Source organism: Penaeus monodon, chromosome 3, assembly GCF_015228065.2.
Source record: "Penaeus monodon isolate SGIC_2016 chromosome 3, NSTDA_Pmon_1, whole genome shotgun sequence".
Taxonomy (NCBI): Eukaryota; Metazoa; Arthropoda; class Malacostraca; order Decapoda; family Penaeidae; genus Penaeus; species Penaeus monodon.
In genome coordinates, this window is record NC_051388.1 from 7,383,970 (window position 1) to 7,398,035 (window position 14,066).

The window sequence follows — 14,066 nt, forward strand, 5'->3', positions numbered from 1 at the left end:
GATTTACTTTGATACTCCTTGAATATTTCAATTTGACGAAATGCTGCCACACTAGAAGGGCCCGGGGACTCACCGGGGCCACGGAACCGGCTGATGCACCACAGGTCGCACAGGTGCCACAGGTCGCACGGGGCGTGGACGGCGGCAGGTCTGAAGCCATGTACGCCGGTGTGGGAAGCTAACGCGTTGGGCCCTAAATCATGCCCGACAGGAGGGAGAGTGCCCTTGCCCGGCGGGAGGGAAATGTCGCATGAAAATCCGCGTGTCCGACAAGGGAATGATCCCCAGCAAGCCGCAGGCAGCCAAAGCCAACCACGCAGTAAGAACTTCATCTGAAATCAGACGCAATACACTTACAGAATGACGTAAATAGTCAATAGTAGAGCGAAGCCTCCATCCACAATTGAATTATCTTACAACTTATTTAGGCACATCTGATAATGTACAGTAGTTAGTAATTCTAACTCGTCCCTCAAGTGTCTTTTTTTCACACTTTACACCTCAATTCACAAAACCACTATCGATCCCCCACTTCACAATACACGCCATGGCTACAATAACGCTTTGGGGGTTTTTTTTTTTAAATGACATAAAGATTAGCTTTTCCCGGCGATTGAGGAGACACCCGTGGACAGCGCCGGTCCCTATCTCCGTCCCATCGGCCGTCTTATACCAATGCTGAGCGGACGAGCGAATGTGTCGACCGGAAGCAGAGCAGCCTTTTTATATGCAACGTTTGCTCTTTGCCTGTGGCTTGAGAAGGTCACTCGTCCCTACGTGGATTTTCTCCCGTTTGCCCTTACGTTCCCGTAGCAGTAGAAGAGTCTCGCTGGAAATGTGTATCTGTAAATCTAGAGGAAAGGACAGTGAAGTTCTTTTTTCCGACGGACGTCCGATGGTCATGGAAATCCCTTCTTTCTAATTCTCTCTATTACTTGTTATGCAAATACGTGCATCTCTTTCTCTCTAAATAATGTGTTTGTGTGTATATCTGTATAAATATGTCACAACACACACACACACATGTATATAGTAAGTAGGGATAGATGTGTATATATACGCCACAACATGTGTCTATACATGTATGCATAACATAAATATACGTTGTATATTTACATAATAATATGTTTGCTATCTAAAACAATCCTGACGTTCGCACATCATCCATTATGTTCTCTTCACTGCTCTAGGTAAATGCGCTTTGCCACTTTTCATATTAGTTTTCCGTGCGTCGCTGTTCCTTCACTTTACCCTTTTTCATCTGTTTTTATTTTAAATATACTCAGCTACAGCCACTCCAGCCAGCGGCCTGCCAGCATTGTTTCTGCCTTCGGGCACACGCCTCTATATGTTTATATATTATATAGTATATATCTATATAATATATAATCTATAATTCTATATATATACAGATGTATAACACATATATATATGATGTATGTGTGTGGAGTGTGTGTGTTTGTGAGAGAGAGAGACAGACAGACAACAGCCAGTGTTTGACTGTTTATATATCATACATAATGTACTATACATATATATACTTATAATATATATATATATTATATATATATATATATAATATTTCACACACACATATTAGATATGTGTCTATATATATAAATACTCTACCTATCTATCTATATATATATATATATAGTATATATATATATTATATATATATATATATATATATAATATATATATTATATATCCGATAGCGTCCGTTTAACGAGTCGGCTAAACCGCAGTGTCCCCCTTCAGTTTCGACATATTGCACATTTTCATAAATTGTATCCCTTGTTCTCTGCTCGCCTTCGCTGCGGGGAATTCGGAGTCGTTTGATGTGTTCTTTTTTTCTGATTGCCCTCTTTACGAGAGCCTAACTGTGTTAACTTCCTCTTCTTGTTTCTATATACACAACGATACTTCTGGAAGTTTCGGAAAGTTTCAGGATATTTGGGAGAGTTCCTTGAACGTTGATGACGTTCCCTTGGATTTTTTCTAAAGCAATTCTTAGCTGGAACATTCCCCGGGACTCCCTGTGACTTTTTTTTTTTTTTTACTTTTCTGAACTAACACACGTCCGTGGTGCAGCGGTAACGCGCGCGCTGGAACCCTTCAGGATAAGTCCACCCGGCATGCCGATGCGAATCCTGCCAAGAGTCCAAGATTGAAGGAAGGGCATCCACCGGTCGAAACGCAAAGTCCTTCGAAAGATTGCCATCTTCGTAGCCCTATGCGAAGAAGTTCGTGACGTCATAATGCCGGATCCTTGAACTTCCTTGCACTTTTTTAGGAAACTTCCTTCTGTAGTAGCTCCTGCTCCTTGGCCCTTCCCTTTCCGTCATCTTCCTGATCCTCTCTCTCTCTTTTTTTTCTCTCAAGGTATAGAAGGAGACTTAGGATTAGACAGAGGATTCTACGCTTCAGATGACTCCAGATTTTCTATGTTTCTATTTTAAGAAATTTGCTGCATTAACTTACAGAGGCTTTTTGCCCCGTATACTTTTTTATAGATAAAAACTTATGACATTGAATCATGAACTATTAGCTCCTTCCAAACACGCAATGACCTCACAGAAAATCACTATAAACGAGTTGAAATACCTGCTCTTCATTCATTATTCACTTTCAGACTCTTCCTTTACGTCTGTGTGTGTGTGTGTGTATGTGTGGGTGTGTATGCCATTTCAGGATAAAAAGGTTAATCACAGGTCAGAAAAGTTAACACCGTTCTCTCTGCATCACGGACAGCCTGGGTGAATAATACATTGTTTGGTTTGATATAATTTTTATTTGTAACTATTTTCCTTGTATCATTAGTTTTACTGATACTTATATCAACAGGTCTTTCAATCTTGATACCACTCATATCAATCGTTACTTCTCCTACCGTCATTCACCTGCAGGTTTTAGAAGTCACATATAAACTGAAACATAATAATAGTGTCTCATTCTAGAACTACATTTACATATTTCCTAACAACCACTTTTTCGAACGAATAACCACAGAATTTCCACTTTTCTCTGGTCCTCTGCTTTATTATCTATTACGTCCCCCCGTATTCTATAAACTCAACAGCGTGAAAACAGTCATCGCCCGAGCTTATACACTCCCACACACACACATATCTCAATTTATATATAATTTATTTTATAACATATATACATAAAGTAACATACGACCACACATATATAATATACACGACAGTCACACAACTGCCACAGACCAACGACACACACACAACCACACACATACACTCACACCATATTTGCACACAGAAATGCATATACGGAAAACAGCGCGTATGCCGGGCGCGGATATTGTGCCTCTGATCTGACGACAGGTTTAGTATACGTATTTTAGCGTATTAGTTTCAGATATTTTTACTTATACTTATTTTTAAACTAACCCTTGCCACTAGTTTCTTCAGAAATAGGTTTCATTATATACGTTGTCAGAGCTTTTAAAATGAGAAGGATAACTTAGGTTTATATCAATGACAGATCGAATTGTCCTCTTATGATTGTTCGTGTTAGATTAGTATACTCTACATCTTCTAACTTTTGGTCAATTAGCAAGATACTTAAATGAATATTATCTAAAAGACTAAAATCACAAACAATACACCATATAATCTGTAATAACAAGAAGGAAAATATAATATAACATTATATTGTAGAAAAGCTGATATAAACACTAAAGGGCTGATTATTCTTAAACCTCATTCTACACTTTACATAATATATATATATATATATATATATATATATATATACTATACTATCGATATATAATATATATATAATGTGGTGTGTGTGTTGTGTGTGTGTGTGTGTGTGTGTGGGTTGTGTGTTGCATGTATATATGTATGTGCGTGCGTGTGAAGTGGGCTTGATGTATGTGTGTGCGCGACCAGTCCCCCGCATCACAAACACAAAACTGAATGTGAGCTCTGTGAGCGCATTCGTACACAGCTCTTAATTCATTGAAATATCTCTGGTGACTAAAATCGGAGAGGAAAAATGTCAGTAAATCTAGTGTTGGAAAACTTTTATTTTCAACGATATCAATATAATCAATTTAGAATACTAGTTGTTTGGTTGGTTTTCCTCCATTCTGGTAACTGGAAAAATGGCAAATAACAATACCTAGATTCGCACAGTGTTTATAATAAGTTGTATCTGGCTTATCATAATATCTATATATAAATACATACACTACACACTGATGTTATTTGGCACGCTCTGTATTTGTGTGTGTATTTGGGGTTCATCCATGGACTACTGACTTTGCGCTCGCAGATGAGGCCTTGTCCGTGGTGGCAAGGCGATGTCGTGCCACTGATGCCGTCCGTCGTAGACCTTGTTGAGAACCCCCAGGCAGTTTCTCATCCCCCTCTCGGTTGTCTGGTTGTGGCGCTGATTCCTGATCACATTGGTAAGAGTTAGAAGTTTTCGGAAAATTAACCCTGTGGGTTTGAGTAAAAGGAAAAGCCCAAGACGCACCTTACCCGCCGTGTGAGACCATTTTTGAGACCCACGAATTCAGCACCTGAAAGCCCAGCGTAAGCGTGGTTCTTTTAAGCTGACCTGAGTTCCATATCATGGTAGATTATCTAAAAAGATAAAAATGCACGTCATTTAGCAAGGTTACATACTCAGAGCTTCTGAACTCCGAACCTCGGACCCTTACGTTTGGTTGCAGTCGCGCAACACAAGAGAGGGATGAGCTTGAAATATTACCTTTGTAATCGCCTCTCTGACGAGGGACTGTCCTCTTGGCGAGTCCTCGATGCTTGATAACCTGCCAAGCCAGAGCCAAGGTTGCCGCAGTACTGTTGGCCAGCCATCCAAGTGTAGTTCTTGCTGCCGTCATGGCGCCACGAGAAGTGGTACTCGCTGTCGCCCAGCGCTTTGGTCCACCTGAAGTCCGGCCGAACCGCCGTTTGTTGTTGGGTTGGAAAGGCATGGGTAGGTGTTAGGGGAATTTCCTTAATGGGACATCGCCGCAGGAATTATTTTTTACAATGACAAGAAATATTGCCTTCAAGAGGTGAGAAGCAAGCACTCGCCATTCCATGCATATAAATGAATCTACATACATATATAGAATGTATTATAATATATGTTATACGTGAGAGCATTTTAAGTTTGAAAACACTCTGAATGAAGTGTGCGGGGGGACCTTGGCACTCACCGGGAAAATAACGCCCGAGTAGTCTGGCTGGGGCACCACAGGTTCCACTTCGGCCTCGGTGCACCTGGAATTGAAGTGAAATTATTTTTTTTTTTTTTTGTTTTAGTCCTATTAGATTTTGATTTGAGAGAGGATATCCTGGTAAAGGAGTCGACTCCAGAAATCGTTGGAACAATTCACTCGTTATGACGAAGCATTTACTTGTGAAGATTACTTTGTATATTGTCAATTGACGAAAATCCTGCCACACTAGAATGGCCCGGGGACTCACCGGGGCCACGGAACCGGCTTGATGCACCACATGTCCGCACAGGGGCCACAGTCGCACGGGGCGGTGACTGGCTGCATTCTGAATCCATGGAACTTCCGGTGTGGGAAGCTTAAAGCGTGTGGGCATAAATCCATGCCGCGGCGGGAAGTGCCTTTAGCCCGGCGGGAGGGAAATGTCCATGAAAATGCCCGTGTCCGCCAAGGTAATGATCCCAGCATCCGCAGCGCCAAGGCCAACAACAGTAGACCTTCATCTGTAAAATCAGAAGCCAATACACTTACAGATGACGTAAATAGTCAATAGTTAGAGTCGATGCCTCCAGTCCCACATTGAATTACTTACACTTATTTAGGGCACATCTGATTAATGTACATTAAGTTCGTAATTTCTAACTCGTCCTCAAGTGTCCCTTTTCACACTTTACCCTCAATTTCACAAACCACTATCGCTTCCCCATTCACTATACACGCCATGCTACCTAAAGCCTTTGATTTAAATGACATCAAAGATTAGCTTTTCCAGGCGATTGAGAAGACAACGTGACAGCACCTCCCTATCTCCGTCCCGCCGGGCGTCTTACCATGCTCAGTGATAAGCGAATGTGTCCCCGCAAGCAGAACCCCCTTTTATTATCAACGTTGCTCGTGCCTGTGGCTTTGAGAAGGTCACTCTTCAACTTGGATTTTCTCCCGTTTGCCCTTCGTTCCGTAGCAGTAGAAAGAGTCTCGCTGGAAATGTGTATATGAAATCTAGAGGAATGGACAGTGAAGTGCCTTTCCGCGGACGTCCCGATGGTCATGGAATCCCTATGTTTTCTATTGCTCCTTCTAATTACGTTTTATGCAGAATCTGCATCTCTTTCTCTCTAATCATATATGCATATACCATAATAGACGTATGTATCTTTACATCTATATGTTTTGCATATCTAAAACATCCTGAGCGTTCGCAACATCATCCATTCTGTTTCTCTTCACTGCTCAGTATGCGCTTTCCACCTTTCATGTGTAGTTTTTCGTGCATCGGTCTGTCTTCACTTTACCCTTTTTCATCTGGTTTTATTTTAAATATCTCAGCTTACCCAGCCCTCCCACCAGCGGCCTACCAAGCACTGTTTCTGCCCTCGGCAGCACGCCTGCTATATGTTTTTATATATAATGTACACACACACACACACACATATGTGTGTGTGGTGTGTAGTGTGTGTTTTGTGAGAGAGAGAGACAGACAGAACAGACAGACAGTGTTCCTGTTTATAATATCATACATATGTATATATATATATATATATATATAGTATAATATTATATATTATATAAGATATATATTCACACACATATGGTATATTGGTGTGATATATACTAGAATATCTACCATCTATGCTATATATATTCCGAAGCGTCGTTTAACAGTCGGCTAAACCGCAGTGTCCCTCAGTTTTCGACATATTGCCATTTTCATAATTGTATCCATTTTCCTCTGCTCGCCTTCGCTGCGGGGAATTCGAGTCGTTTTGATGTGTTTCTGTTTCTGATTCCCTCTTTTAACGAGGAGCCATAACTGGTTTTTTTAAAACTTCCTCTCTTTTTCTATAAACACGAACTCCTCTCTGGAAGTTTCGGGAAAGTATTTCAAGGTATGTGGAAGAGGTTTCCTGAACTTGTGGAACGTTCCTTGATTTTCTAAAGCATTCTTAGCTGGAATTTTCCCGGAGCTCCCTGTGACTTTTTTTTTTATTTTTTTTTTTTTACTTTTCTTGAACTCCTCACAGGCCGGCCGCCGTGGTGCAGCGGTAACGCGCGCGGCTGGGACCCACTCAGGATCAGGTCACACCAGGCATGCGAGTCGAATCCTGCCCAGGGCCGAGACTGAAGGAAGGCGATCCACCGGTCGAAACCAAGTCCTTCGAAGATGCCATCTTCGTAGCCCTTGCGAAGAAGTTCGTGTACGTCATAATGCCGGATCATTGAACTTCCTTGCACCTTCTTAGGACCTTCCGTCTGCTAGCTCTTGCTCCTTGGCCCTCCCCATTGTCCTCATCTTCTAATCTCTCCTCTCTTTGTTCTCTCTCAATGAATGGGAGAATTAGAATTAGACAGAGGATTCTTATTTCAGATCACCACAATTTTCCATTTTTCTATTTAACATAAATTTCTGCTTTAACCTACACAGGCCCTTTTGAACACAGCTTTAATTTTTTTGTTAATGGGCCCAATTATCATAACTATATCTCCCTAAACTCGCATGGTTCTTAAGAAAAACCACTATAAAATAACTATTCGAAATATCTGCTCCTTCATTCATTTCAATCTCTGACTCTTTCTTTACGTATGTTGTGTGTGTGTGTGTGTGTGTACATGTGTTGTGTTTTTTGTGTGTGTGTGTGTGTCTTTCAGATAAAAAAGTTATGACAGATCCCAAAACTTTAGCACGTTTCCTCTCTGTCAATCACGGTGCCACAGCCTGGTGAATTCCATTGTTGGTTTAATATCTTATCATTTTTTATTTGTACTATTTATCTATCATTATTTTTTACTATACTTATACCAACGGCTCTTCAGTTTCTAGTGCCCACTCATATTATCGTCACTTCTACCTTAACTTGCAGTTCGAAGTTCACATATGCAACGGAACATATACTGTGTCCTCATTCCTAGACACTACATTTACATATTCTACAAACCACTTTTCAACGAATACCACAGAATTTCACTTTCTCTGGCCTCTGCCTTATTATCTAAGCTACGTTCTCGTATTTATAAATCGAGCAGCACTGAAAAACAGCTATTGCCCGAGCTTACACACACCCACACACACACACAACCACACACACACACACGCACCACACAACACACAACACACACATATATATATATATAGTATCTATATATATATAATCTATCTATGTATAGATAGATAGATAGATAGATAGATAGATAGTAGATAGATAATTTTATTTATACAATATATACACACAACACACACACAACACAACCACAAAACACACCCACACACACGCAGATAAAACACACACACACCCACACACCACACACAACATATATATATATATATATAAATATATATATATATATATATAATATATATATATCTATATCACACAGAAATGTATCTACGGAAAACAGCGCGTAATGCTACGCTGATCTTGATGTCTCTGACGACAGGTTAGTAGAACTAAAACATTTTAAAGTATTAGTTAGACAGATCTTTTACAATTAGTACTTATATTTTAACTAACTCTTACCTCTAGTTCCTTAGCGATAGGTTTCATTATATATGTTGAACAGAGCTTTTAATGAGAAAAGGTATAACTTATTAGATCACTGACATCGAATGTCTGCTTAATGTTGTTTCGTGTCGATTAGTATCTGCTAAATCTTCTAGAGCTTTGTCAAATAGAAATATAATTAAATGATATTATCTAAAGAACTAAAATCACACACTACATTCACATAATTCTGGTATCATGAGAAGGGAAAATATAATATAACCTGATCATTTTGTGTAGAAAAGTCTTGATATAAAAACTAAGACTGATTATTCTTAAACCTCGTTCTAACACTTTTATATATATATATATATAATATATATCTTCTATATATATAATATATATTATATATATATATATATATATATGTGTGTGTGTGTGTGTGTGTGTGTTTGTTTGTGTGTGTGTGCGTGCGTGTGAAGTGCGTGGGTTTGATGTGTATGTTTTTTTTTTTCCATATCACCACAAATCTTCTGGAAGGTTTCAAGCACGTTTCAAGGATCTTTCGGAGATTCCTTGAAATTTTCCTCTCAACTGGTCCTTCTGGAATTCCTTATTTTTTTTCTAAAACATTCTTCGCTGGAATTTTCCCGGGAGCTCCCTGTGACTTTTTTCGGGGGAAATTTTTCTTGAATTTCCTTGGTGCAGCGGTCACGCGCGCGGCTGGGAACCTCCAGATCAGTCACCATGCTGCGAGTTCGAATCCTGCCCAAGGGTCCCGAACTTGAGGGAAGGGCATCCCACACGGGCGAAACCAAAGTCCTTCCGAAAGATGCCATCCTTCGTAGCCCCTTGCGAAGAAGTCGTGACGTCATAATGCCGGCTCATGAACTTCCTTGCCACCTTTCTTAGAAACTGCCTTCTGTATCTCTTGCCTCCATTCTCTTTTCATCTTCTGATCTCTCTCCCCCTCCTCTTTTTCTCTGTCAAGAATAGAGAATTAGGATTAAGGAGGATTCTTACTTCAGATCACCACAGATTTCCGTTTTCTCTATAGTCTAAAAAATGTGCTGTTTTTAACCTACGGAGCCTTTTTGACACCAGCTTAGTCCTTTTATAACTAAGAACTAAATGACGTTTCATGACATAACTTTCAAACTCGCCTGACCTTCAAAAATAAAATAGAAATAAAATAATATATATATATAAACTATTCGAAATATCTGCTCTTCATTCATTATTCACTTCCTGACTCTTCCTTTACGTGTGTCTGTGTGTCTTTCAGGATAGAAAAAAGGTCAGTGACAGGTCAGAAAAGTTAGCACGTTCCTCTGTCATCACGACAAGCCTGAGTGAATAATACCCTTTGGAATCAATAATATGATATTTTACTTGTATCTATTTATCTTTATTTTTACTATACTCACATCAACAACTCTTTCAGTGTTCAGTGACGCCACTCATATTAATCGTTACTTCTCCTACCCTAATTCACGCTGCAGGTTAGAAGTCACATATGAAACTGAACATAAAAATATTGTCTCATTCCTACACACTACATTTACATATTCTAACAACCACTTTTCAACGAACAACCGCATAATTTCCACTTTCACTGGCCTCTGCCTTTATCTAAGCTACATTCCTCGTATCTATAAACTCAGCAGCCTGAAAACAGTTATCGCCCGAGCTCACACACACACACATGTATATATAAATATATATATTATTCTATTTATACATATATATATATATATATATTATATATATATATATATATATATATATATATATACATATATATACACAGTCACACAAACACAGACGCACACACACACATATATATAGATATATATTTACAAATATATACACAGTCACACAAATGCGCGCACACACACATACATATATATGCACAGAGAAGTGCGTCTACGGAAAACAGCGCGTATGCCAGGCGCTGAAATTGTGCCTCTGACGACAGCGTAAATTAGTTATAAGATATTTTTAACTAGTGCTTATATTTTACCTAACTCTTGCCTCTAGGTCTTTAGAAATAGGTTTCATTATATATCGTTGACAGAGCTTTAAGGAGAAACGTATTCCTTTGGTTAGTTATATTACTGACATCGAATGCCCCTTATGATTATGTTGAGAACCGCCAGGCAGTTCTCATTCCCCTCTCGGTTGTCTGGTTGTGGTCGATGATTCCTGGTGATCATATTAGTACGAGTTAGAAGAGTTTTCCGAAAAATGTAGCCTATGAGTGTGTCTGAGTAAAAGGAAAAGCCAAGAGGCACTTTACCGCCGGTGTGAGATCAGTTCAGACCCACGAGGTCCAGATGGTAGTTTATTTAAAAAGACTCGAGCCTCGACCCTTCAAGGTTTGGGTCTGAATCCCGCAACACAACAGAGAGGATCAGCTTCAAATATTACTGTGTGTAATTGCCTCTTTGACAAGACTGTCCTCTAGGCGAGTCTCGATGCTGATTCCCTCCCAGCCGGAGCCAAGTTTTGCGCGATCCTCACTTTTAGGTCTTGTTGCCATCATGGTGCCATGAGAAGTGGTACACGCTGTCGTCCTGCCTTTGGTCCACTTGAAGATGGCCGAACCGACAAAGAATGTTTGATGTTAGGGGAGATTTCCTCAACTGACATCGACAGCGGGAAATGCGAATGATTTAACTCAGTACATATATATACCTTCCAGGTGTTGAGATCAACCCTAAATACAGCGAAAGGGGCGTCGATTCTCACCGGGACACCATCGGAACGGAAATGCCCATGTCCGCCATGGAGATGCTCCCCAGCAACAGCAGCCAAAGCCAACATCAGCAAGAACTTCATCTGTAAATCAAAGACGAGTATAGGTTCAGTGTGATGTAAACAGAAGTTAGATTAAGAGTCTCCAACCATACAGAAAATCGTCCTCAAACTTCACAAAGAACGCATGTGGTTCCTGGCTATTAAACATTATCATTATTTCTAACATTTCAATAAAAAACACACGATCACGCCATAACAAAGCATTTGCAAATCACATTAGACACTTCTCTATACAAATGCACTAAATTGGTGATGTTCACTGGTCAATTAGGCACATTTACGAGGTCTTTTCTAGGTGGACTTAGAACAGGTCCCCCTCATCCTCTCGCTCTCTCCTCATCGCTCCCCTCTCTCTCTCCTCCGTCAATCTCCCTCCTCCTCCTCGCTCTCGTCTCTCCGTCTCTGCTCTCTCCCCTCTCGATTCTCTCATCTTCTCCTCCGCTCTCTCCTCTCTCTCTCCACTCTCTCTCTCTCTCCTCCGTCTCCTCTCGCTCTCTCTCTCTCCTCTCCGTCTCCGTATCAACCTCTCATCTCCTCTCCCTTTCTCTCTCTCTCTCTCCTCTCTCTCTCTATCTCTCTCTCACGATCTCTCTCTCTCTCTCGCAGTCTTACCATGATATATCAGACGAGCGAATGTTAAGACCACATGCACAGCCCTTCCTTTTTTTTATGCAGCGACCACGAGGTTCCTTTGGTTTGTGGCTTCTTGAGTCTCTTCTTTTCCCGTGTCATAAAAAAAAAAAAAAATTCTGCATAAACAAATTCTCGCCGCTTGTCTTTCCAAATTTAGAAGGGTAAACTCTTCAAAGTAGTGTAAAAGGAAATTTATCATGGAGGAATCAATTGGAGTTTTACATTTTGTGTCCGTGGATACACAAATATATATATATATATATATATATATATATATATATATATATATATATATGTGTGTGTGTGTGTGTGTGTGTGTGTGTGTGGTTGTGTGTGTGTGTGTGTGTTTGTGTGTGTGTGTGTGTGTGTGGTATTTATTATGGCATCTATATATTGGTAGGTGATATGAATTATGATGCGTGCTTCTCCCTCTACTTTTCTTCTCTTTCATCTATCTATATTTAATGTATTTACTTATAAGAAGTATAGATTAATATATAGAGACAAACGGACACATATATATAGAAAACAAACTTTGTGTTTTTTTTGTCTGCATATATAGTATATATTTAATAGATTAACTAATTAATATACAGGACATAAACGCCACATATATGTTTATGTCTGCAAGCACACACCTCACACCACACAACACACACACCACACACACACACACAACAAACACCACACACACACGCACACCACACACACAGGAAACACACATATATATATTATATATATATATAGTATAATATATATATATATATATATATATATATATATATGCGCGCGCGATGTGGGTGTAGGGTGGTGGTGTGTGCATGTGTATGTATTGTATATTGATAGCGAACTACTGCCACTATCTGTATAGGTCAAACGCAACGATATTAGGGTTTACGGCACGAAGGGTGGGCGGGGTGTCGTTAGCTTGTTTTGGCGTGTTAGAGGAACCCCCCCATCCGGGATATTTTGCCTATTACTGTCCCAGTAGTTGAAGCTTATTGGCTGTCCTGCCTGAGACGGGGTAGTTTGGAGGGTTGAGCTGAGCTTTTTGTGTTTTCGTATTTTGTGTTATATCATTTATTATATCATTTATATATCACTTATATCATAGTTACATTAGTTTTTTATGTTCAACATTCCGTTTTATCGATGCTTTTATATTTCCTTCTTTAATAATATATTGTTTATTTTTTTTCCCGCGTCAACATCTAGGTCTTATCGGCATAGTTCAAAACACAGGTGTTTGGTCTTGGGGGACGAAACAAGGTAAGCATTATGATAAAGTTTGTGCGAAACAAGGGTAAACGTGGTTAACCGATTCGGTACCGTAAACCATGAAGAAGGGAGGATAATGAACGGGAGAGGAAGAAAAGACCATGCAAATTGGTTTGAGACAACGAGACAAAGGGATGGTGCGGTCGGTAAGTAGAGAGGCGATTTTTATAGTTTGTTTATTCTCTATTTACTGTATTTTCCTCTGCCTTCGGTAATACTGCTTTACATTTTTCAACTCTTTTTGGCACAATAATGCGTTGCCCATTGTACTTTAAATTACGGTGTTTACTCTTGACTTTGATAAAGGGTAGTATTCTGAGCGAGAAGCTTCAGACTTCTAGTGGAGAGGTTTTCTTAAGAACGTGAACGGTGACGCACAAATTTTCTCTTCCTCACTATCCACAGCCCTCTTTTCCTCCCTCCTCGTCTTCTTCCTCACGCACACATTTCATCTTCACTCCTCCTCGCTCCTCCCCTCGTCTCACCTTCTCTCGTGAATTATATGGTGCGAGCGCCGCGGCCGACAGTGTGTATATATTATATTATATATATCTATATATATTATATTATATCTTATATAGGTGTTGGTGTGTGTGTGTTTGTGTGTGTTTGTGTGTGTGTGTGTGTGTGGGTTGGTG

At 39.8% G+C, this 14,066-nt stretch overlaps 1 protein-coding gene across 1 annotated transcript in view; it reads left to right on the forward strand.

Moving 5' to 3' along the window:
• The first annotated feature begins 13,549 nt into the window (after nt 1–13,549).
• Nucleotides 13,550–14,066, forward strand: part of LOC119591418 — a 7,659-nt gene continuing 7,142 nt past the window's right edge. Inside the window, exon 1 of the mRNA XM_037940162.1 lies at nt 13,550–13,574. Coding sequence (XP_037796090.1) covers nt 13,563–13,574 — 12 coding nt within the window. The 5' untranslated portion in view covers nt 13,550–13,562. The remainder of the gene's footprint in view (nt 13,575–14,066) is intronic.